This window comes from Grampus griseus (genome assembly GCF_964374135.1).
Source record: "Grampus griseus genome assembly, chromosome: 20".
NCBI lineage: Eukaryota > Metazoa > Chordata > Mammalia > Artiodactyla > Delphinidae > Grampus > Grampus griseus.
Genome location: NC_139014.1, coordinates 22,076,013 through 22,101,693, shown reverse-complemented (window position 1 = coordinate 22,101,693; position 25,681 = coordinate 22,076,013). Strand labels below are relative to the sequence as shown.

The 25,681-nt window shown below is 41.4% G+C and overlaps 1 protein-coding gene across 2 annotated transcripts; it reads right to left on the bottom strand.

The window, feature by feature from the left end:
- Positions 1 to 72: 72 nt before the first annotated feature.
- KPNB1 (karyopherin subunit beta 1) lies at positions 73 to 25,481 on the bottom strand (the record flags this gene model as incomplete). 2 transcript variants are annotated; one of them, XM_082679243.1, is made up of 22 exons in its annotated part: positions 25,374 to 25,481; positions 25,211 to 25,269; positions 22,832 to 23,014; positions 20,174 to 20,374; positions 19,119 to 19,271; positions 17,369 to 17,428; positions 16,503 to 16,592; positions 16,045 to 16,155; positions 15,184 to 15,285; positions 13,713 to 13,937; positions 12,308 to 12,499; positions 11,374 to 11,504; positions 10,161 to 10,308; positions 9,743 to 9,814; positions 8,368 to 8,512; positions 6,711 to 6,793; positions 6,112 to 6,219; positions 5,583 to 5,726; positions 5,363 to 5,468; positions 4,586 to 4,700; positions 3,770 to 3,931; positions 73 to 3,101 (listed from the first exon to the last, which is right to left on the bottom strand). In XM_082679243.1, coding segments are annotated over exons 1-22 (2,631 nt in total). In that variant the 5' UTR covers positions 25,414 to 25,481. The 2 variants fall into 2 exon arrangements, with proteins under 2 accessions (XP_082535369.1, XP_082535368.1); XM_082679242.1 differs by lacking the exon at positions 73 to 3,101 and having other exon boundaries at positions 3,766 to 3,931.
- Between the last annotated feature and the right edge of the window lie 200 nt (positions 25,482 to 25,681).

The following is a 25,681-nucleotide window of genomic DNA, read 5'->3' as shown; positions in this document are numbered from 1 at the left end:
TTTCAAACAACTCATTTCACCTCCAAGGAGGTGACACCGTCTGGAACCAAAAATGAAGCGGCAAAATGTTGAAAATAAAAATAAAGCGGACTTTATTTAGAAGATAAAGGTGGTGTTATCAGTTTTGGTTAATAAAGTTGGGCTCAAGTGTTTTAACAGGTCTTTACTGCCATCACAGACTGGCATGCCAAGGGCATTCTGAATGCCAATTACAGACTGAAGTTGTTTCAAAATCCAAGATGCTGTCAAAATCTGATGATGGAGCTTGGATTTGGATGTTTTTCTTAAAGTTGGACTGACACATTTCTTACATATGAGTGACTAGATTACTTGGTTCTGAAAATGAAAACACTACACTGAGCAGTTCCCCTCCTCCACAAGTCCGTAAGGCAATGTTGCAGTTGCCTCTGACAGCCAAAATCTCAACATTTCAACAGGGGAGCTAAGAGGAACTGGGAAAATGAAAAGCAAAATTAATAAATGTAATTGTAATTGATATAGGCAGCTGCCACTTGTGGCAAACCAAAGCCTAGTCCGATGCCTATTTTCTTCACATTTGCACTGCCATCTTACCAGACGGTAACTACATTCTTGAAGGAATGTGCCAAGACTAGAGTGGGGAAGGCCCAGACAGTGAGTGGGCAGAATGCATTTTGCATCCATTTGCCTTAGGTGGTACAATTAAGGACAAATACCTAGTGGGAAGACCCACTAGCCAAAGGTAACTAGAAAAGAGGGTAATAAATGCATAACCAGTGCAGAGTAACTGCGAGGCACCAAGACCACAGTCCAACCAGCCCATTTTCCTCCTCTCCATCACTGAGTGGATCTGGGAGAAAGCATTAATAACAGCACTTGTCAACTGCTTCCCTGGAACAAAACATGACAAAACACACGGGTTTTGTTTTCATTATGGTTCTCGGTGTACTTTATTCTCCTGCTGTCTAGCTAAGCAGCCCACACAGGACAGAAATGGGTAGCACTGAGGAATGATCAGATTTTTTTTTCTCCCCAATATTCCTGCCCCCTCCCTAAGCCCTGACCAACCCTTATCAGGAATGGTTAGTATATCACCCTTTCCCTCAAGAACAACTAAAATTTAAACAAGGCATTATAGGGCCAGGTCTCTTCAGAGGGCTCAGGAGCTGGTGTGAGCTCTTTATTCACAATGGAGTGTCTTTCCTTCAAACACCTGGATTTTTTTTTTTGTACACTGGTTCATAGATCGGCACTTGACTTTGAACCTGGCACCAAAAGGCACAATATCTGATACCCTGTACAAGAGCTATTAGAGATGCTGCCGTATGGATGGGCAAAACTGAGCCAATCCCGCTTATGAATGGAAGGCTTGAACAGGGAGTTGGCAAAGAGAAACATGTAAGCCCATATTTTTTGCTAGAATGGAAATGAAAGTGGGAAATTAAGGTCTTTTTAATCCTCCAAATACCTGGAAGCAATTTAAAAATCTTTCTTGGTGCTTTTGAAAGCAGCATATTCAAAATGCCAGCAAAAACTCCTAATAACTGCAGACCCAAAAGGGGATCAAAGCTTACCAACATCCCTCCTTATTGCTGAAAAAGTCTAAAACCAAAATTCAGGGTGCCCTGTTTCCTTGTAAAAGGGAAAATAATTAAGTCTGATTTATCATCATAGCACATCACACTTTAAAAAAAATATTACAGCGTGTGACCAGGGGAATGTTTTGACACCATTTTATTAATCTTCAACTTCAGTGGAAAAATATAACGTTTTTCAAGTGCCATTTTCATCACAAGAGTTCTAGCATATATATATATGTGTATATATATATACACACATATATATTCCTTTGTTTTACTTGGTTTTGAAGTGCAGCAAGAGACCAATACCGCATTATAATCAATCAAATAAAAGAGAACAGAAGGCCAAGCAGTTTCCAAATGGTTATTTTATCAGATTGTTTAAACATTAAATTTATCCTTGTTTGCAATCCAAAATAGTTACCTGAAATTTGCTGTTTGTGTTTACTTTTATGGTATGTTTATTTTCTAAACTCTTTGGCACAATTTTCTGGGGGCGTTCAGACTGCCAAGATACATGTCAGGAGAGAACTTTTCTTTTGTGCTGCCAATTATGAGCATTTAAATTTTGGTTTGTTGGGTTGTGGCTTTCTTTTGTTTTCGAAGTCTGCATTCTTTATTTGTAACAACTGTATTTTTATTTTTTCTATATCCTCTAACTCCAGAGTTCCCCCCCACCCCACTCCTACATTCACAGTTGAACCATATTATTAGGAAAGGCGCCTTGATGAAAAGATCAGGGTGGGAGCTCTGACCATTCGTCAGTGTTTTCCCTAGAATTAAAAAAAAAAAAAAAAAAAGAAAAAAACCCAAAAAACAAAACCTAAGAGCGTCTTTCCTTTTTTTTCGTCTTATATCTCTTGTGCTGCATCAGTAGACAGAACTTCAGTTAGTTTCATGAAATGCAACATCCTAACCTCTTTTTTTCTGGGAAAAAGAAACTGCAATGACTTGAAGTTGAGAATGTGGATACCGCCTCACTCACACACACTCATTCTCAGACTGTAAAGAATCCCTCACCCTCCTTTCAGCCAGCACGCATACAGTACCAGTACCACGTGGCAAAGGTACACCAAAGGTGGGCTTGAGACCCAGGCTCCATCTTTCTCATCAGTAGCAAAGGCCAGGATGCCTTTTACAACAAAGCACCACAGCTGAACCCAGTCCCTCCTCCTCTCCCCCAAACTAGTCATTCCACTCGGCACCGGCCAAAAGACAGAAAAGCTAGTTCTAGCCTCTCCTGGGAAGAGAGAGCTTTCTTTTTTTTTTAAAGTAAATCCACCATTTTTCTCTTTTCCAAGATGGCCGACATTATGGTTTTCTACGAAGTCAGTGATTACTTAGCTCACCAGCAGCGCTGCTGTTGATGGCTGCAGCTGCTGCTGTGGCAGGATTTTCAGTGTGGTGTGTTTTCAAGCCTCACTCACTCATCCTCTCATTCCCAAACATTCAGCATCCGTGCACACTCCTCACTTCCGGGTTTTTCAAAAGATTGGAGATTTCCAGTGGGGGTCTCAGGTTATCATCCCAATGGTAACAGATCTAAAAACAGATTGGAAAAAAGGTCAATTTTTGAAATCCCATATAGCCAGTAGAGCCAAACACCTCTCTGATTCCTACAATTAAGTGCTTATAGACCTGAATGGAATTTGTCAACTTTTCAATCATTAGCACTTATGAAGGGTAGGAAACTGAAAAGATAAAACTCAAAATAGCCAATTTTACTGAGATCTGTGGTGTAAGATAACTCACTAAGTGAGAGGAAAATAAATTAAAACTACATTTCAAAGCAGAGGTCAGACAACTCCGACTTTGGATATCTTCTGTAAAAGAAAGCAATGTCTCAAAGCACTGCAGTAAAGAAATAAAAGAACATGAGGAAAGAAATACAGAGTAGAAAGAGAATTTTGGGAAAATGCCATTATCGATGACTTTATTAAGGTCCAAAATGATTTGGGGACTTCAGTGAATTCTAGTTATGTAATTTCTGTTCTTTATCACCATGAGGAACCAAAAACGTGGCTCAAGGAAAGATTGGCTGCCTGACCCTTCCACTAGTACAAGGCTGAGGAACAAAGGCCTGGCTCAGAAGCACTATATGGGAAAGAGTACAAAACACCTAAAGAAAGCCCTTGTCAGAACAGTCTAAAGAAAACGTACCTCCTCCCCAAGAAAGAAGAAGAAAGAGGGCAGAGGAGACAAGCTCTTACCAAGCTTGGTTCTTCAGTTTCCTCAGTTCTTTTGTTGCCCATGTAGCAAGGGTTTTTGCTTTGTTAGTCTTCGATCTCCGTCCTTCAGTTAACAGTTCATGGATCATTGGCCTAGCTTCTACTAATTTCAGTACATCCTTCCCAAATGCTGTACACAAGTCCCTGTGCAAAGTAAACACACCTGAAAATGGGCTCCTGGCCCTACAACAAGATCTTGTTTAGAACCTTCCGAACCAGTGCTAAGCTAGCTATGGGTTTCTTGGTATTTACCTACTTTTTAAAGCTGGAAGAAAATTTAAAGATAAGTAAGTCTAACACCTGCCCTCAACAGATTAAAAAAATGAGGTCTAAAAAAGTAGAATAACTTACCCAAGGTTCCACAGCTAATTCATGGTAAAATGAGAACTAGACTCCAGGTCTTTGAGCTGCTCAAAACCAATGTTCTTCTTCTAATGATACCTCAGAAACCCTCAGTAGAGGAGGCTAAACAGGCAATTTGTTGACCAACATCAGAATAGGGGATGGACATAGATCTGATGCTGCTTCTATAATCTCTGAGAGCTCACTTCATAAGAGTTTGGTGGGGAGAAATTAGAAATCTGGAGGGTCTGAAATGAGATTAGAGCTAAATTCTGGAATGAATTATTATCTGAGAACTCAAAACAGGACATGATGGGTTCTATTAAAGAAAGAAATCCCCTCTGTACCAAAAAGGTGGGTAATTGCCATCCAGGCTACTCTCAATATTCTTCACTACACATCTTCTCATTTTCCGGACACATTCTATTCAGCTATCAGAAGCAGGGTATAACCTACCCGATCAGTCCAGCAGCACAAGCCACTACTCCATCTGTATGATCCTCATCTCCAGCAATGTGGTCAATGAAAGACAGAATAAATTCTACTCTGGGTTGTACCAGCATCACATCCGCTATAAAAGAAAGAGGTCTGATGAGGCTGTCCCACATTTGGCAGGACTATATACCCTGTTTACACCCTGTTTCAAAATTCCCAAATACTCTACTCCCATCACGCAGGTTTTGGGCTGGAGAACTAGTTGCATACAGTTATACCAAATTGTTCTTCCTCAGATTAAGATGTCATTCTTCAAGTCAACAGAAGAGGCAGATACTCCTATTCTTATAAGCAGATATATATATCTGTAGAAACACAAATGGAACCTTTCCTCTAAGCCTGTAATATCAAAGGAGTGAAGTACAAATATTTCCCCAATCAATAACAAAAACATCAGTTGATAGAGGAAATCTAATGCCCCCAATCCTTCAATTCAGATGCATGGTGGGGGTTAGGGGAGTCCCACTCAGTGTTGGCACATGTGCAAACAGCAGCAACAGCCTTGCTGGATCCCATCCCTTGCAATGCTCAAGCAATGTGAAGCAAGGTAGCTGAAGAAGCAGGGATCAGAAGAGTCTGTATCCTCCCTCAAAGCTACTCCCTTCATTAGAGCACTGTTCCTCCTTCTCCTCTTCTTTGAAGCAACAGGTGTTAGTTTACAAGTAAACTACACAATGAACACACAGCCCATTTGGCTAAGTGCACACTGGACTAAGTCAACTGGGTTGTATACTCAACGGTGTACGTTCTCCTGGTCTCCCTTCAATCCCTGGACAATTCCAGTATAGGCTTCCAAGCAGCCTTCCCTTAGCTCATTCAGATAATCCACCATGTCATAGTCTGACTGTAAGAGAAAAAGAACAGAATCTCCATCATATCGATGGCCTTTAGTTGTAATATTTGTCAAAAGTCCTGCTCCTCCAGTCAGGGCTGGACTTAAAGATAGCTTTAAACTTACCTTGTCCACCTGGGCTTGGGAGGCCTGCTGAAGAGTATTCAATACAACCTCTAGATATTTTTTAAACTCTCCACCAATAGCAAGGGCAATATCACCAAACACTGACAGAATCTGTGGCTTCACAGACCTGTGGACATTTTCATTCTGACAAGGAGAAAAAAAAAAATTTAGTTCTGTCCAAAGATTCAAAAAGCTTTTTAAAATAACCAACTACTGATATGTTTGGTATAGACCTTAAGGAACATACACAAAAATTAGCAATGCTTACCTCTAGATAGAGAGATTATATATTTACTTTTCCTTTGTACTTTACTGGTCCCCACCTGCCCCACTCAAGTTCCATGCATTGACCATGCGTTCCTTTAATTAACTTCACATTCTTAGGTTAGAATCATCTTGCGAAAATGAACAATTCCCTTCATAAGCCCACAGCCAACATTCTGGGACATATACATTCCCTGTCACGGATCTTGATGTTTAACTATCTTTCTAACCAATGGTAAATTAGATTGTGTGTATAGACACTCACCCCCAAGTTCTCCAGTAAGAGCTGCATCACCTCATCACAGAAAGGTAAGATGTTGGATTGCAGGGCACGGCATAAGTCTCCCACTAAGCCCACAGCCGCCAAACAAACCTGCCAAGAATCAAGAAAATGACCTCTAGAACAGAAAAGCCTGCCTGCAGGGGTAAGGCATGATTTTTTACCTAGCTACTGGTCCTTTATCACTTGAACCTAGAGTCAAAGAAGAAAAGACCCTTCCTCTCTCACATTAGTTCATTTTTTAACAACCAATATGGCAGGAAGAGAACTAGGACTATCTAATCTATCATTAAGAAAGGACAGAAAAGACAATATTCACCAGGGATGGTGGTGGCAGAGGCGGATGGTTTACTGAAAACAAAACAAAACAAAACTCCTTCTTAGGGTGCTACTCTGATGTGTCTAATATCCTGTCCTTCACTGACTATTTCTAGTTCAGACACTCAGGGCAACAAAGTAGCTCAACCCTTGGGGTGATACACAGGGAAATACTACCTGGGCTACAGGATCCAGACTTTTGTACTACAATGACTACCAAGTATAAATGAGAATATAAATGTATTATTGTGAAAAGCACAGCTTACCTGGTACTCAGCATAATTTTTCAATCCAATGCCCAGGAAGGGTTTAAAGGCCTCCATGTACTTTAAGAATTCACCACCCAACACTGTAAAGAAACAAACTATTAGCACCACAGGATATCACAGAAGAGAACAAAAATAACCATCCTAGCTCTCCCAAAATGTATGCACTCCAGTCAAAAGTTAGGTAGAATGTGAGTTAATTACAGATTCTATCACAAAGACTTAGGGCTGCCTTGGACAAGCCAAATTCATAACTGCTAAAAGGGCCTAACTCTTATACCCTGGAGATAATGCCAAATCTCCAAAGAGTGGGATTTCACTCTGGCTGAAACTACCAAGTGGTATGGCCCTCAAGGAATGCCAAGGTTAATTATGAATTGCCTGAGCTAGTGATATTGCCTCTTGTCCATCTCTTCATCTGATTATAACATGTCCTCTTTGGAAGCCAGCTATTTTTTTGGCCTCGCCGGGCAGCTTGTGGGATCTCAGTTCCAACCAGGGATTGAACCTGAGACCACCAGGGAACTCCTGGAAGCCAGCTTGGTCTCTAGCCAATTCCATCAAGGACTTACTTAATAAGCCAGTCAAGAAAAGCTGTCTGGGTTTCATATCCAAATCAGCCACTCCAGGAACCAAAATCAACTTCTGTGCCCTGCCAGGGTAATCACATGTTGCCAGACCAGTTGCACATAGGCTCCTTATGCTAGAAATGGGTCTGCCTTAATAATACACCTTACAGGGCTTCCCTGGTGGCGCAGTGGCTGGGAATCTGCCTGCCAGTGCGGGGGACATGGGTTTGGGCCCTGGTCCGGGAGGATCCCACATGCCGTGAAGTGGCTGGGCCCGTGAGCCACAGCTGCTGGGCCTACGCGCCTCACTGCAGAGCCCGTGCTCTGAAGCAGGAGAGGCCATTGCAGTGGGAAGCCCACGCCGCAGCGAGGACTGGCCCCCGCTTGCCGCAGCTGGGGAGGGGCCCACGTGCATCAACGAAGACCTAACGCAGCCAATAAAATAAATAAATAAATAAATAATTCTTAAAAAAAAAAAAATACACCTTACAAACCACCACTGAAGAAGCATTCCAGGTTTCTGAAGTGCTCTTTAATGTGCTTTTAATGGCCTTTCAAGGAGCCTTAAGTCAGATATGGCTTCCCCAAAGCAATTCTGCATAGTTAGACATGTAACACCCAGAAAATCAATTAATTCCTAGAACTCGATGTTTCATTTCATTCCATACCAGGCACCATATTGCGTCAACCTGAATCCAAAGCATTACAACCCAAACCAGAAGGCACCAAGTGCCAGGAAAGAAAATAGAAACCTTTACTTCCTCCATGCTTTACAGGAGCCAAACCTCAATAAAGCAAGTAGACTTTAGGGGAAAGAAGAACCTGATGAATTTGAGGTAGGTAACAGTTCCCTCCACCCCCAGAAAGGTTGCCAATCTGAGTTGCAAATTGGCTCCCCATTCACTTCAAGGAGAGTGGCAAGGCAGTTATACACAAATTTACACTTATGTTCAATCCAGCTCTGAACTGACTCAATACCCCAATAAGTGAGAAGACGGGACTATGCTTTTTTGCAGTCAAAAATTCTTCATGGCCATTGATACTCTTGCATTCTAAAGACATTCCCTGCCCAATTTTGGCTCACTGACCTTCCACCAGTGTGCTAACTGCCATTAGGGCATCCTCTTGCACTCCCCCAGACCCAGCTGTGCTTTGGAACATCCTTAACAGGGAAGCCATGACCACATCAGAGATCTGCAAAGCATCTTGATGTTGCACTTTCCGGAGAACATTCTGTGAAATGAATAAGAGTTCAGAATCTGTTGATTCCAAACCCTTCAATCAGAACACCATACTTTTTTTTTTTAAATCAATTAAGTCCCTAGAATTCTTTTTTTTTTTTTTTGGCGGGGGGGGGAGGCTTTTTATGCTCAGAAGTTTTGACAGTGCAAATCATCTACAATGAAACATACATTTAAATATCTCATCTATTTCCCAATTCAGAACAAATACAAGATGATCTTCCATAGTGCAAAAAGTCATCTCCTCTGTGTTTTATTTAAGTCTGACAAATCCTTGTCAGCAGCCTCCATAATCTAGTTGTACTGGAATGGCAGTTAAATTATTTCAGCTTTGAATAAGGACACGTCATATTAGAGTTCTTACTCATAAAACAAAAGAGCAACACTTTCTATAGCCTAACTCATTTACAGATGATGGTCAAGAAACTATCTTGATAAACTGAAACCCATCTGACTTTTCCCAATTCAATATTCGTCAAACCTCCCTCCCTACCCTTTAATTTGTTTCAACTAATGTTACTGGATCAGGAAAGACCTCTTAACAGTCATGTTTTAAAAAATAAAGTTTGGAGTAAAAAAGAGAACGGAGGGATAGGTAAGATGACCTAGTCAGCATCACTCAATTCTAAAACCTAGTACCCACCTAAGCACTAGACAAGTTCCAAGGTTTTCCTGTTCTTGGATAAAAAAGGGAATAGCTCCTCAGCCACGCCATGACTCCAGTCACGAGCAAGGAGTTAACAGTTTAATTTTCCCAGTCTCTCCTCAGAAAAAGTCTACTGTGAACACCAAATACTATAAATTATAATAAAGTTTCCAACAGCAATTGTTTCAAAAGATGATGGTAAAAACACAAGGCTGTATTTTTAGCTCAGTGAACCATAGCTGGGAACCAAATCTGACTGGGCTACACTTGGACAACCCAATGAAAACCAGACTAAAAGTTGCTAATACAAAATAGCTGCACAGCTGGGAGGACCATCACAAATGGAGTAGTGTCCTTCCCTACACTGTACAAAAGACAAACCACATTTTTACGGACAGACAAGAAAGGAAAATGGGAAATTACTCTCCTAATCAATCAGACTAAGGCCTTTTGAGAAGAGCTTCTGACCACCATCATCTATAACATCATCTTCAGAGTTCTGTGTGTACATGAACTTGTCATCCTGAGATATGATTCTCTTCCCTGGAGCTATTAAGTGATAAGGCACCATCATACCTGAAGAGTTGCGCAGAGTAAAGACTGAAGGTCATTGAACTGGATCCTATCCGATGTGCTCTGGATATGCGACTACAAGAAAAAGAAGATCATGTTCTGAATAAACACCTTCTGAAAGGGCTTTAAACTCCCTCAATGCTTCCATTTTTGCTGGGTTTGCCAGGACCACTAAATAATCTTTACTGGTGCTAATGCAGGAAAGTAAATAAGCTTATATACGTACATGGTGTTACACATGTATGAATAAACTGTAGCAAGCAATACAATTTTAAGTTGCAACAATTTTTGTATAAGCCTTATATCTTTCTGAGAACATATATGCTTAAGCACTGAAAAAAAGAGAACAGCCTTGAAACTAGAGCTCTGTGTTAAGTACCACACCCTTCCCACCAGGAACCAGGAACGCCCTCAGTCTCACCTCCATCTGGAGCACCTGCTGTAGTCGTTCCATGATGACTAGAGTCGTTTTCTGAACTGCAGGGTAACAGTCCTTGGCACTGTTTTTCACAATTTCCATCAGAGATTCATACGCAGAACTCCTCAGGTTGTTCTGGTGTCCATCAGGTCTGTAAGGAACAGACAGCAAAAATCGTAAAGCCTTAACGGAGAAAGGACAGAGAAGTCATTATAATATAGAAACTCTCTCACTGAAAATAACCCAGAAACCGATATGGTTGCAGACTTGATCTGAGTTTGGCAAACACAATACAGCCTGGAACCAAATTTTCAATCTCTGAGCCAATGACTACGTTCAATATGGTTTCCAGACCTGTTTAAACTTTAGAATGGCCCTTTTGGAAATGGGCTAAAATTGTAGGAAAAATAGTTAAAAATGCTGAAGAACCCATGTGGATAATTGAAGAGGCTGCACAAGTAGCTATGAAAAAGACAACTTGGGAATTCCCTGGCGGTCCAGTGGTTAGGACTCCGTACTCTCACTGCCAAGGACCTGGGGTTCAACCCCTGGTCGGGGAACTAAGATCCCACAAGCCACGTGGTGTGGTCAGAAAAAAAAAAAAAAAAAGATATATCAATTGTCTTCATTCATCTGCGAGATGAAGAAATGAACTAGTTAAGCAGGAAGAACTGATATCCAGCCCTCTTCCTAATGGTTTCTTTTGAGCATGGCTTTAGGTATAGCTTACACAAAATCACAATAATTAAAGGTTGTCCCCAACTTATAACCCCTTCAAACTACATTTCCAAAGGTCATTTATAAAACAACTGTATTTAATGCCAAGTTCCTCACCCAATATCATAAATGGTGTTTAGTAATCTGGTATGGCAACTAAATTCATAATGAGAGCTACTATTTCTCTTATACCATAATCAAATACTCCTATTAACTGTAGACACTGCAAAATGAAGGCACCTCTCTAGGTCAACTACTCTCTACCTGTAGAGAAATGAGATTATTTTCTGACCTTAGTTATAAACCGTACAATTCTAAGGTAGTCGAAAGTCTACATTTCTTTCCTCACTCTTATTTAAACAATCTAGAACAGGATTCTTTTAATTTCTCCTATTGCAATGTTTCTATGATTAGGTTAAACAGTCCCTACACAAGAGGCAAAAGGAGTTGGATGCAAAGACACCACTCATTTCACTCATTTCTGTGTAGTATCAGTTACCTGTCTGTGGTCTCCAAGAGCTTCTGAACTATGAGTTCAAAAGAAGAAGATAAGCAATAGGTAGCTGGTTCTTCCTGATCATCAGCTACATCTGCAGCTTCATAAGCAGCTTCAGCCAGACTGGAGAAAGCCTTAAACCCAGACAGAGTAAATATTAATTAAACTTCAAAAGAATCCCACTCCAGGATTACCTCATTTTCCCTTAAGATACCTTGGGCAGAGTTCCTTTCCAACTGATCTAAGAATAAACCAATGGCAGTGAATCCTCAATTCTTCCTATCCAGGTCATCTCAAGACAACTTAACATGTTCAGCTACCCTTAAAATTAAATAAACGTATGTATGTACGTATGTTTCTTTATATTTTGTTTCTGCTGCCTAATAATCTACACACAACTCTCTAAGCAGCAGAGTATTTTCACCTACCACGAATGCCTGCCACTTCATTTCTTCTCTTTCCATTCACAGAAAGCCTCTTTGTCCCACTCCTTCCTTATTTTACCTTCCTCCCCCAAACCCCAAAGGTCCCTAACCAACTACATTCAGCCTATACTGACTCAACACTGAGCTGCCTACCTTCCTTCCCTCATACCCCCTTCTCAGCAATGGTTACTTTTCATGGCCAGCAACTCTCTACCTTAATCAAAATTTCTTGTCCCCAAGCAACTGAAGAAAAAAACCCAAGTCCAGATAGTTTTCCCGCTGGCTTAACATGACTCTTCTAAATGGCTCGGGAACCAGTCACCATGAGACAACAGTTCCCACTGGGTCACGCAGCTCACATCTCCCCCACATTTTAATTGAAGAAATTAGAAAGGAGATGCTATTCAGAAAAAGTCTTCTAGTGAGGTAGACCCATTTCTCTCCCACACCTCCTACTTCCTTGCCAATGGCTTGGCCAACCTCCTTATCTCACCAGGAAGAAAATCCCTCACCCAGCACACATTTGAAGCCACTCTGGGTTCAGCACTGAGGCCCTCAATCAGACACTGCAGCAGGGGAGTCAAGTAGACATCATTGATGGCAGCTTCGGGAAGCAGTTCACAGATTCTGCCCACAGTCCATGCAGTTGTGTCTCGAACAACTACACTGGGGTCTTTCATTAATTCAATTAAGGTGGGCATAGCCTGAAAATACAACAGTTATTGGCAAAGCAAAACAAAGATTAAAGTTCATGCTGACTGATACCTCAGAAGAGGAAATACTGATGTTTGGAATTTAACTCAAACTATCAAGATGGTTTTGTCATTTTATAAGACATGCTTATCAAATATCCAACAATATAATAAAAGTAACTGGAAAAGTGAAAAAGTCCTCCTCTCTTCACCAAATCCCAATACACAGTTTTATTAAGAGTTTGGTATGAATACTTGCAGCAATCTTTATTGAATTACTCAGGCAGAGATCCCAGGATGAAGCTGTGATGGCATTTAGCTATTCCTGAACGGTTGAGGTCTATATACGCTAAGCTCAATTAAAATGTACTCTTGGGCTTCCCTGATGGTGCAGTGGTTGAGAATCCGCCTTCCAATGTAGGGGACACGGGTTCAGTCCCTGGTCTGGGAAGATCCCACATATCGCGGAGCAACTAAGCCCGTGCGCCACAACTACTGAAGCCTGCGTGCCTAGATCCCATGCACCACAACAGGAGAAGCCACGGCAATGAGAAGCCCGCGCACCACAACGAAGAGTAGCCCCTGCTCACCACAACTAGAGAAAGCCCACGTGTAGCAACGAAGACCCAATGCAGCCAAAAATAAATTTTAAAAAAATATGGAGAATTGTTTATGATATAGCATTTAGTGAAAAAACAAGTTTTAAAACTATTTGTATAGTAAAATCTCCATCCTGTTGCACATACATGCACACTGTTATCACTGGGCAATGGGATTAAAGGTAGCTTTTTCTTTTTGGCCTTTTCTGCATTTTTCAAGTCATATGATTTTTGTAATAAAAAAAGAAATATATTTTATGCCTCATTGACAGCGAATAGTTATCCACAAGTAATCTTTGTGGATAACTATTTACAGCTTTGTTTTTAAAATAAAGGCAAGGGCTTCCCTGGTGGCGCAGTGGTTGGGAGTCCGCCTGCCGATGCAGGGGACACGGGTTCATGCCCCGGTCCGAGAAGATCCCATGTGCCGCGGAGCAGCTGGGCCCGTGAGCCATGGCCACTGAGCCTGCGCGTCCGGAGCCTGTGCTCCGCAATGGGAGAGGCCACAACAGTGAGAGGCCAGCGTACCGCAAAAAAATAAAAAAAACAAAGGCAAATCTTCAAGCAAAAAGTTTAAATAAACAATAAATATCCCACTTTCCACCCACAAACTCCCTCAGCTTCACCTGTATAACTAGTGGTTTGAGCTGATTGGGCTCTGGTCCTTCCAAGATACAGCCGAAAGCCATCACTGCTGCATCCCGGTACCGCCAATCAGGGTTCTTGATGTGTTCCTTGATGAAGGGGAGGACATGCGGGACAATGTCATCTTCACAGCAGGTGGCCAGGAGCATGAGGCACACCCCAGCTGCTTTGCAGGGGTTCCAGTCGTCGTCATCATCATTTTCATCCTAGTGAAAGAATGTGGCATTAATTAAGTTTTTGTTCAAAGAATCACTTTAACTCAAAAGGTCCTCTGACTACTCTCAAATATCATTACAACTTAAGTTTTGGGGAAGTAAATAAAATATAAAATCTTCATATCTTTATCCCTTCCACAAAGATTCATCACAGCACAGCCTTTGTTAAACAAGATGTAGATAGAGGGAAGATACTTCTTAGCACTATACAATGAGATGAACAAACTCCAACTATATGCAATAAGGATGAATCTTGAACACATAAAGTAAAAAGCAGGGCAAAAGAATATATGCTACTTGATTCTAGTTATATAAAGTTCAAAATCAGTCAAAATCTATGCAGTGAAAGGTGAGGGAGGAGTTAATGACCAGGAAGAAGACACTGGGGGGATGGGGCTGGGGAGTGTGGTTCTGGTGTGCTAGTAATTATTATTTCAGTAAAAAGTTAAAAAAGATTCCATTCAGATCTCCCTTGAAACTAGAATTCAAGGTATATCCTTCTTATTGTGGCTGTTCACACCAGAGTAATTTAAGGTAGGCTGCTTATGCAACTTCAGAAAATTATATACCTAAAGAATGATTTGTTCCCAAAATGAGAAAAGCACAACAAAAATATACAAAAGTGAAAATACTAAGGTCAAAGATAGAAAAACAACAACTGTAAAACTAAAAGATGAGATGAAAATTTAAGGGAACACCGAGTCCATTTCAAACTAAGTGTATCTCTATTTATCTTTCAAGATCGCTCTATTAAGAGTCATGTACTTCCCTAAAAACAAATTACATTCTTGTGTACGAAGAAATTTTGCAGTGCTCAAAGTTACAGCGTTGTTTCCTCAAAGCACTTCCAGCTCTTTGATAATATTTCACATGCACCAGAAGAGATGAGGTGACAGAAAGAATCTTTCCAAACACCATACCAAGAAAAACTGTGATGCATGAAGCTGAAAGGGAACAATGGCAACCAAGATACACTTCTTATAAGATAATTTCTCTACTTACTCATTAAACCCACATCCCTCATGAAGTCTTGCTACAGTTATTTTGCCAGGCTGATCAAAAACTACTCAGAGCCTAGAGGATCTTACTGATCCAGCTCAGCTCTTCCCGAGGCATCTATAACAGAACATCAACTAGTTCAAGAGTTGCTGAGTTCCTTCGTGGCAACTGTTCCACAGCAAACCAACCGTTAACAAGGCTTCACAGCTCACCTGGCTAGATTTGGAAGGTAACTCACCTGTTTAGTTAGTGTCTGTGTGAGGATTGGAACCAGGTATTGTAGTGCTCCCTTGGCATAAAACTTGCTGGTGTGCTCAGGGGGCCGTCCTTGTTCTGCTGCCTGAGGAGAAACATAAAGCAAATTCTGGACAGCAGCAAACAAGTTATGATACTAAAGGCATACAGTGAGAGCTGCCCACAGGTCTGTACAGAAATACATGGAGCACATGGTAACATGCAGTGTGTGTGCTCTTTGGAGGCGCTCATTTTTGGGCTACTTCAATGAGATTCTTTTAGGCCATACATATAATCTACCTTAAAGGACCAAGGCAACCTTAAGAATTATATTCTTTATTCACTAAGTGACCTCTGGATGAAGAGATGCATGAAGCTTACATAAAGATGCCAAAGACTGTGCTTTTTGTAGGACATAAAGACAATCAAGGTTGGAAACAAAGCTTGAATTCGAATTTGCGAGTGCAGAATTAACCCCTTTCTCCGTATCTAATTCCTTCACCAGAGTTAGTAAGCTATCAATTATACATCCCATGCTTGCATTAGGCCTTCCAAAAGAAAATAATTCAGCATCAGATGTCACCTGGTTAAAATGCGACTTCCTGCTGCCCCCTTGTGTTCACAGTACTAGTATTTTCAACAAATCCTGACTGGTAAAAACAGGAGATGCTTCATTCCTGATCTGTCTCCCTCATGAGGGCCTTTGGCTAGCAGAAAACCCCAAATCTCTACAAATGGAGATACCCTCTAAGCCCGGTCATAATAAAGCTCTCCCAGAGGAAAAATAATATCCACAAAAGAGGTTAAGTCCCAAAGCCCAGTCAGAATGACAGCTCTCCCACCACATGGACTCTCCCAGGCTCACCTCTGAAGCTTCAATGGCCAAGTCCATTTCCTCATCACAGACATTGGACCAGAATTCTATCCCTTGTAGGGCCACCTCATCAATATCACTTTTCATTGCTTCAATTGTGATCTTAAGAGAGAAAACACAACACCCCAGGTCCCAAATAAGTGCTGGTTCAAGTTCGACCCCTCCTATAATCACAGATACTCAAGTTTCAAAAATGTATATTTATGAAAGCTAGGTCTGAAATGAAAAGTAGGAAAAAGAGATTTTTAAAATATACTCTTCTTATTAGTACAAAGGTAGCACAAGTTTTCTTGGCACACTGCTGATGAACTTAAATCTAATACGCAGACTCAGGGAATTTCCTTGATTTCACAACATTAAATAATTACAGAACTGACGAAACATCAACTAAGAATAATGGACTTTTGCAATCAGCTCTATGCTCAACTACATAAAATAAAAATACTTACTGCAAAAAGAGCAGGACCCATATATGTCTCCATGTACTGATAATATAAGGACATTATCTTCACCAGATTCTGTAAGGCAGCCACTCGTACCTTTTGCAAACATCAGATTAAACAGTTTACTATTTAGTTTAATAACAATGCAATCTGACAAAGGGAAATAACCACTTCACTCAAATGGGTTAATAATCTATAGTGTCAATTGAAGTGTATTTCTTTTCCTTCTTTTTTACTTTAAAGATATCTGTGGAACCCCTGGCAGGACTAAACTCACTAACGCCCTCAGACTGGATGTTACTCCCACCGGCTTCAAGGGTCAAGGTTTAGGTTACTGCAATAGGAAAGCTGTTTTAACGGCTACAATGGAAAACAATCACTTGAACAACCTACAGCAATTAAATAGCAAGGCTGGGCTTCCCTGGTGGCGCAGTGGTTGAGAGTCCGCCTGCCGACGCAGGGGACGTGGGTTCGTGCCCCAGTCTGGGAAGATCCCACATGCCGCGGAGCGGCTGGGCCCGTGAGCCATGGCTGCTGAGCCTGCGCGTCCGGAGCCTGTGCTCCGCAGTGGGAGAGGCCACAACAGTGAGAGGCCCGCGTGGCGGAAAAAAAAAAAAAAAACAGCAAGGCTGATCAAAAACCATTTCTCCCTTAAATCTTTTTTAAGAAGGTGACAACTTCCATCATGTTAGCTTTCCAAGGACTATTCTTCCCTCTTCTCCAATTCAGTGAAGAAAAATTCTTATTTAATAACAGTATTAGTCAAACCTATTTCTGAAGTCACCAGATTCCAACATTTCAAACTACTATGCTAGAGTTAGCATTTCCTAGGAAAGACAGAAGACAAATTTTTCACATGACCTCTCACTTACCCTTGTATCTGGACACTGTGTGGCTTCACAGACCACCTGCATAATAAAGTGCCTTTCGGACTGCAAAAGAATAAAAATAAAGAAAATGAGAAGAGTATAAACCACATATATGAAGATTACTAGACTATCCCTTCAAAGAAAACTCTCACTCCCTCAGGGACCCACACAACCCTGGACCAATCAAGCAGGTTTTCCCGACACAGTAATGGGACTATGAAGGCTCTACAGAGTTTGCCCCCAGTGTCTACTATATGACCTGCCCTCTAAGGAGGTCCTGAATCTTTTAATCCCCCAAATGACCTTCACTAACAAGACTTGAGGAAGGAAGCAGACAGGAAAATGTAGGTCACAGGATTGAAATAAAGATGGCTAAAACAAAACAAAAAACCCCCCTACAATTAGGAAAACCCCCTTCCTTGTATTTAAAATTTAAGAGAGGGACTTCCCTGGTGGTCCAGTGGCTAAGACTCCGTGCTCCCAATGCAGGGGGCCCAGCTTCAATCCCTGGTCAGGGAACTAGATCACGCATGCCGCAAGTAATATCCCACATGCCGCAAGTAATATCCCACATGCCGCAACTAAGACCCGATGCAACCAAATAAATAAATATTTTTTAAAAATTAAAAATAAAAAAAATAAAATTTAAGAGAATTCAAACAAACCCAGATCAAATGTGGTAAGATACAGGAGAAGACTAATGAACTACATTTTCCAAGCAATTAGAATTGCAGTTTGCTTTCGTTTCTTAGACCTCCCTACTCTGTCCACTCTAAGGCCAAGAAAAGGCAAAAAGCCCAACTAAAGCAACAACAAACGTGCAAAAATGCTTTCAGACTTTCAGTCGATTGCTTTCACCCAGCAATCGACTTCTGGGTATATATCCAAAAGAACTGAAAACGACTTCTCAAAGATATATTTGTACACCCATGTATACAGCAACACTATTAACAACAGTCACAAGGTGGAAGGAAGCAAAACAAATGCCCATCAACCAACGAATATAATGGAATTATTATTCAGCCTTAAAAAGAGAATTCTGACACATGCTATAACATGCATGAACCCAAGACATTATGCTAAGTGAAATAAGCCAGTCACAAAAAGACAATTCAAATACTGCATGATTCTACTAACATAAACTGTCTAGAATAAACAAACTCATAGAATCAGAAAGTATAAAGGTGGTTGCCAGGGATTGTAAAGGGGAAAATGGCGAGTTAATATAATTTCAGTTTTGCAAGATGAAAAAGTTCTGGAGATTGGCTGCAAAACAATGTGCATATACTTAACACTACTGAGCTTTACACTTAAAAATGGTTAAGATGGCAAACTTCATTTTATTGTACATTTTAACACAACTACAAATAAATAATAGGGGGAAATACTTTCAGGCAAAATAAACTTTATTTATTAATTTTCAAAAGCACTTTCCTAAGGAAGTATGAAACAGCCCAATTTGCATATTTTTAAAAAAATCCCAAAGCATACTCACACTTTGGACTGCAAAAGGGAAAACCTAAACCTAGAAACATTTTAGATCACATTATTCCCAAAAGCCTGATGAGAAATGGCAAACACCTACTCCATGGTCGTTTCACACAACACAAATCTTAACTAGATGGGAAATAAATGCTTCTAAAGAAGATGGTACCTTCTAAGTCATAAACTTAAAACAAAACAAAACAAAACTTTCATTTAACTCTCACGCCTCACCCTCTGAACCTACACCTTTTAATCAAGAGACACTTACCTCTTTGTCAAAGTTTGCTTTGGTGAACTCCAGTGAGTTCAGGAGTGCATTAGTAGCCGCTAGCTTCACATTATTACTAGGCTCTTCTTTCCTCATCCCCTGGATTATGGCAGTCAGAATCTCATTGGATTTATCCTGTAGCTGCTCTGGGTCCTGAAACAGCAGAGAAGTGCAGTGAATATAATAATTGAGCTCATGACTAATCAGCAGTCCTTTCAACTGTAAAATCTATTTGAGAGAGTATCATGAGACTTTCCTGATCTTTTCCCACACATTTCCATTTAGGGACAAACCACCTGCAAAATATCCCAGGGTCTGGTAGTCCAAAATTGAACTGAAACAAGTTAAACTCATCAACTTCATCTCTGCTTCTTAGCATAATGACTCTGGGCATGAAGTAATGCTGGCTTTTTTTTTCCCCTTCTGTGCAAATGGAGATGGCAGTCTGGTGTTTTTTTCCAGGCCATCTGTACCAACTGAAGTAAAGCTTCAGAACATCTGAGGACCAAGGATCAACACCTGGGCACATCTATGGAGTCTAAGTCCAGGTCAAGTGCTGTGGACTTCTTTGCTTCATCAAATCTGTATATCAAAACAGACACCAAGAGTAGTAACCTCAGCAGCAACAACAGTCCTAGGAGGGCTGCATTTAACATACTGTGTTGTGGCTCCAGTGGTTAAACCACTACAGCAAAAGCTGGCAAACTGTTTCTGTAAAATAGTAACTGAAAAAGTAACACAGCATCCTTGGTACATTGAGGATCTTCAGAAAGCGATCAGATCAAGGAGAGGAGAGAATATCTATGCCCCTCCATACAGGGATTTCCATCTTGAGTTTGTAAACCTTAAGTCTCTTTCCTTTAGGGCATGCTTAGCAATATGAGGATAAATTAACTATCTAAATACAGAAGTCTAAAATAACAAATAAAGCAGCCCTACTTTCAAAACACTCTGCAATAGCTTGGTTTTCTTCATGATGATAAAGAATAATTCTAATACCATGCATGTTACAACCAGATGGAATCAGAGGTATATAAGTTAGATACAGCACTTACTATATCTTGGCAAATGTAACCAATAGCTTCCAATGTCGACTCTTTCATGTGCTCTGTGCTGTTGGGGTTTGTGACATTGGCCACCAGCTGAGGAATGAGTTCTGGCCATTGGTTCACTGGGATCTCTGCACAAGCAATACCAGCCACACACTGCGAGGCAGAACTAGGCCGGTAAGTTTCTGTGCCCAAAGTCTGCAAAACCTGTACGCAGGTACACACACAAAAAGACAAAAGATATCAATTTTAATACTACTTAAATATATTTTGCCTACCAGCATACCTCTTACATCAGTCTCTGAATTTTCTATAATACAGAAAAGTAGGAAAAGGCATATACAGTATAGGCCACCTGTTGGGAAAACAGCCAGCCTCAATACCAACAGCAGCACAATCAACACTGCCCCAGAGGCTAGAAATGAAACCAATTATCTCCTACTTCCAAATGGAATCTCCAAAGCCAGATACCTCACCTCAGTGTTCAACACAAGGTGAGAAAGTAGCAAAGGCATAGGTACAGATAAAGAATGAAGCCACAACTGACCCTGGGTTAATCATTACCACGATCAGCTAATTCTGTCAATGAACTCACTAAGAATCACCAGTCCACTCAAAAGGCAAACAGTTAACTGTTCCTGGCATGAACGCAGGACAAAGAGTAGCTGCCAGATATCCAGGCCAGCTCTGCTGACTAGGTCAGGTCACTTAGTATCCTGCTTTGTAGCTAATAATAATGAAATCCCCATCCTTCCCCCTTATACGGTATATCATCAGCCCTGCCCACTCCCAACAGCTCTACCCAATAACAGTTCTGATTGATTCTAAATGAAGGTTTTGCTCCCTAGGGCTACCAGAGCTAGACTGGACTTTAAGAAAGACTGTTATGGGGAAGGGGGCAGGGAGCAGGGATGAGATGAATTGTCCAAAAGGGCAGGGGTTGAACAGGTATTAATCCAAGTCTGACTAAGAAATCCAGGGTGCCTTTATACTGTATTGCACCATCTCCTAGTACATACGTGAATCCCATTCTATCTTTAGTTTTTCTCCTTTAAATTGCTTCTAGAAGACCATTAATTAATATTACTTGAGGTGATTTAGAGACTACAAATGTCTAAATCCTGACTACTGAAAGTTATTTTTTTAAAACTAGGGGTGACCCTAATGATAATAGTCAATTATCAGAAATAAGAGGAGTAAGAAATTAGCTCTCAACTGTGTCCAGACCCACATTTTAAAAAATAACCACCAGCACTGAAAAAGTATTACCAGGTGTGCTATGAAAGGGAAAAAAACCCAAGATAACTATTTTTTTCATGCATGAAAGCTCAATAATGTCTATACAAATTCTTACTCAAAAATTTTAAATTTGGTGTTAAGATTGATGTGCCCCCCTCCAAAGTCAACTACAGTTCCAATCATGTCTTCTCTCATTTACTATTGTGTAATTTGAGGAAAACGAGAAATTGAATGAATACAGTTAAGTACCAAGATTTCCAGTGATTATGGGACTTCCCTGGTGGTCCAGTGGTTAAGACTCCACCCTTCCACTGCAGGGGCATGGGTTCAATCCCTGGGTGGGGAACTAAGATGCCGCATGCCACACAGCGAGGCCAAAATACAAAAACAAACAAACAACAACAAAAGATTTCCAGTGATTAATGGAATAAACTTCATTAATATCAAATTACTGAAAGAAGGATTAAAATGTTATTATATAAGGAAACCCAATGTGGACAGACACAGCTCTACATATTCCAAAGAAGATTCAAAATAAGTTGGCTTTTGTAACCTAGTTTCCTGTCATGAGTTCCTCCATGCAAGAGTGAAGAGGGAAAGAGGTACATAATTAGAAAGAGAAGTTACTGCCGTAAAGAGCACTAATTTACCTAATGCTGACACCCAGAACCAGGAAACAGAAGATTGATGTGCAGAACCACGACTAGCACAAGTACAGACGCAGAAATCCCCCCACTGGTTTCTCCTCAAATACCAAGGACCAACTGATGACTGCAGAGATGTTTGACTTACTACTCTCTGTGCCTTATCCATGTAACACAGGCCACTAAAGAACCCAATTAAAAAAAAAAAAAAAGCATATACGTCCACATATTCTGAGTTCTTTGCTGTAGCAAGAATTATCGATTTCTAATTCACCAAGCAAATCACAAGAACTCCATAACGCAGCGTAACAAGTGACATTCAATTTTCCTCAAAAAAATAAATAAAAACTAAAAATCCATCAGCTCACTTTTTAAACACCTTGACAAAAAGCCAGATGTCTCTAGAAGTTTCTCATTATTTGCTAAGTAGATAAAATCATGATTAATGTCATAATCTTATTTCACAAACTCTTTGGGCTTGAAAGCCCAGGAGATCATTTAATTCCCCTTCTGACTCCACACAGTGCCATGCCTAAATCACCAAACAATGGAACTATCTACAGCAGAAGTTCAGTAAGAGCTAAGTGTTAGTTAATTAAGCTCTAAATCACTTGGATAAAGACAGTTTGAGAAAGAAGACTTGTATCAAATACATTTTTTACCTTCAAGTTAAGTTTAGATCCCAGACATCTATTGCACTGTCAGCTCCTTCCCATGTAGATGACCAAAGAACTGACACTCCCCAGGCTAGTGTGACCAAAAGGAGATGAAAGCTACTTACATAATTTTTGACTTCCCGTCGAGCATTAGCATCAATAGCAAGCCACCTCTGCTGGTACTGTGTCTTGATATCTGGATCTTTAGATGTCAAAGAATTCTTGATTTGTAGACCAGCTGCAACTCTGGCAACCTGACTGTTTCCTGGATTTGCCAGCACTCTGGACAGTTCCACAAGGAAAGTGGGCTGTTAAGATGTGAATGAATAATACCTCTTAGGAATTTTACCAATTGAGAATAGCACCAAAAAACAGGGGAAAACCTAAAATTTTTAGGACATATAATATTTCGGAAAATGCCAAAATATCTACTTCAAGATTCCTATAAAAATGTTATTTGGTACATGAGGAAGTCATCCATCTTCTCACACAGACTCAGCATTTAACAAGGAGTTACAGGTTTTCCTATCAACATCAACTAAGAGTGCCCAAATCTTCACATCAGATCCCCCAGAATTAAAGTAAGCTTGACAATCTGGTAGAGGATTCTTCTTCATACCTAGAACAAAACCCGGTACTCAGTAATTTGTATTTGTTAAATGAATATGTTATGACAGGGTAGAAAGTAAAATTGTTACTTTTAAAATTTAGATTAAAAAAAATCTTGGTCCAAAAAGAATGACACCCAGGGTGGCTTTTGATCTCATGGAAGCAGGTTATAAGAGAGGGAAGTACTTCTAAATGTAAAACATAGACTTAGGAGGCTAGTGTTCTCTAGTTTAGTTTTCAGTGTTTCAGCAAAATAACAGTGAAAAAAGATATATAAGGGAAAAGTGATAACAAATATTTAGAAATAGGGGGCAACTGAAAAGATAAAAATGTCAAGGAAAATGACTTCATGTTTAATAGGCAAGAGTTAACACACTAAAAGTGTGTTATTAACAATTCCTTGAGTTGTTCCTATTCTTGAGTTGTTTAAACATTACTGTAGATTCTTGAAAAGTATACTCAATCTTTTGTACTGCTCAGGTCCCCAATTTGGTTTAAAAATTTGGTTTAAAAATTTTAACACACACTAGTCTTCCCTGCAAGAAGCTCTCTCCAATGGAAAAGCTAACAGGAAAAACTAAAAGCAGATAGTTTACCACTAACAAGTCCTCCAATCACAGTGGGAAATAATTCTTAAAGGTTTTATTAATTATATACCACTAAAGAATGTTAGGAATGTTGGGAATAAGATAAAATGTTAGGAATAAGAGAAAAGGCTCCTTGCAAATTTAGCAAAAGAAGAAAAGAGGAATATATACCGAATGGAAATATTATCAGTCTATACTAGTGGATAAAAATCTTTTCTATGGAAAATTAAGGATAAAAAGATTAGTAGTAAAAACTAACACATGGAAAGGCAAAAAAACCCACAAAAAACACGAAAACTCCACAAAACACAAAAAACCCAAAAACCATTCAAAGGCAGTTTGTATAAAATAAAAATACACCTTGTCACTTTTTTTTCTTGCGTTATTTTGCCTAAGTAACACAAAAGAACACATCTGGTTACAGTGAACTATTACCTTTAAAAGATGTCTAGTATCATTCACCCTTCTCTCTGCTCCCCATCCCCCCAACAGGAGGGAATCCAAAGAGGAACATTACTGGCACATAGGTTGTTTCAACCAATACATCTCACAATTTTATACAGAGATCCAGTCTCTAGGGGACTTAACATTCATTTGTTCTGTATCCTTTAAATTTGAAAATATGAAAAACGAGGAACTTTCCTCTGGAAACAGGCCCGATCTCAAGGATGAGCCTCAGCCTGTTATCTGGGTGCAGATTTAGTCTCTACTGATTCGGGGGTACGCGGGGGGGAAATACAAAAACCCGGGTGAGAAATACCCAGTCAAAAAAGGGAGAAACACTGCCGGAAATGGGTTAAGAGGCATTCGGGTGCAGGCCTGGCCATGAGCACAGACCAAGGGAGACTGGAAACGGTAGAGCTCTGGGAAGTAGGCGAACAATCACAGGGGCCACGGGACAGGAAGGAGAAGCCGGCCCCGGTACGAATAAGGCGGGCGGCAGGGTTCGTAGCTTCCACATGGCCCCTAGGCCCGGCTCCCCCACCCCCACCCTTGCTGAACACGCAGCGCCGCGCAACCTAACCTCCCCTCCCTCCCTCTTTCTCCCTCCTGCTGCACCGCCGCCCTCAGGCTGCACGCCGATTGGGTGGCAGTCACCCCGGCGCGCCGCGCCATTGGCCAGATGCCGGGCCCGGGGCGGGACACACCCACCGGCTTCCCGATGGCGGGGTTAGGTTGGACGGGGGGGGGAGGGGGACGGGATGGGGCGGGGTGGGTTCCCGAGGCCTGGGCCTCCAGGAGGGCGGGAAGGCCCGCATGCAGGGGATGGGGAGACGGCGGGATGGGGGACGGCGGGGTGGCACGCACCAGGTTCTCCACGGCCGCACGCTCCAGGAACTTCTGCGCCGCTTCCAGTTCCAGCCGATCTGGGGGGGAAGGAAAGTGGGAAAGGGGACAGGGTCAGAGGGGCCAGGGCTTCCCCTCCCCCCACCCAATCACCTCAGTTCGACCCCCGGCCCCCGCGTCCTACCGGGAGACACGGTCTTCTCGAGGATGGTGATAAGCTCCATGGCGGAGGCGGTGGCGGCGACTCCTCTTAGGACGACGGCCCGGCCTCTCGGGCGGCGGCTCTAACTGGGGATGGGGGTTGGGGGTCGGGTGGGTAGGGAGGGTGGGGTGGGGGGCGGGGGTCACCACAAGCCCATTCACCGGCTCCCTCTTGGTAGTCGCTCCAGCTCCCCTTCCTTCCTCCTTTCCGTCTTTCCTCCCTCCTAATTTGCTACTGGCGGCGGCGGCAGCTGCTCCTCTGACGGCGGGGGAGGGACCCCGGGGGCAGCT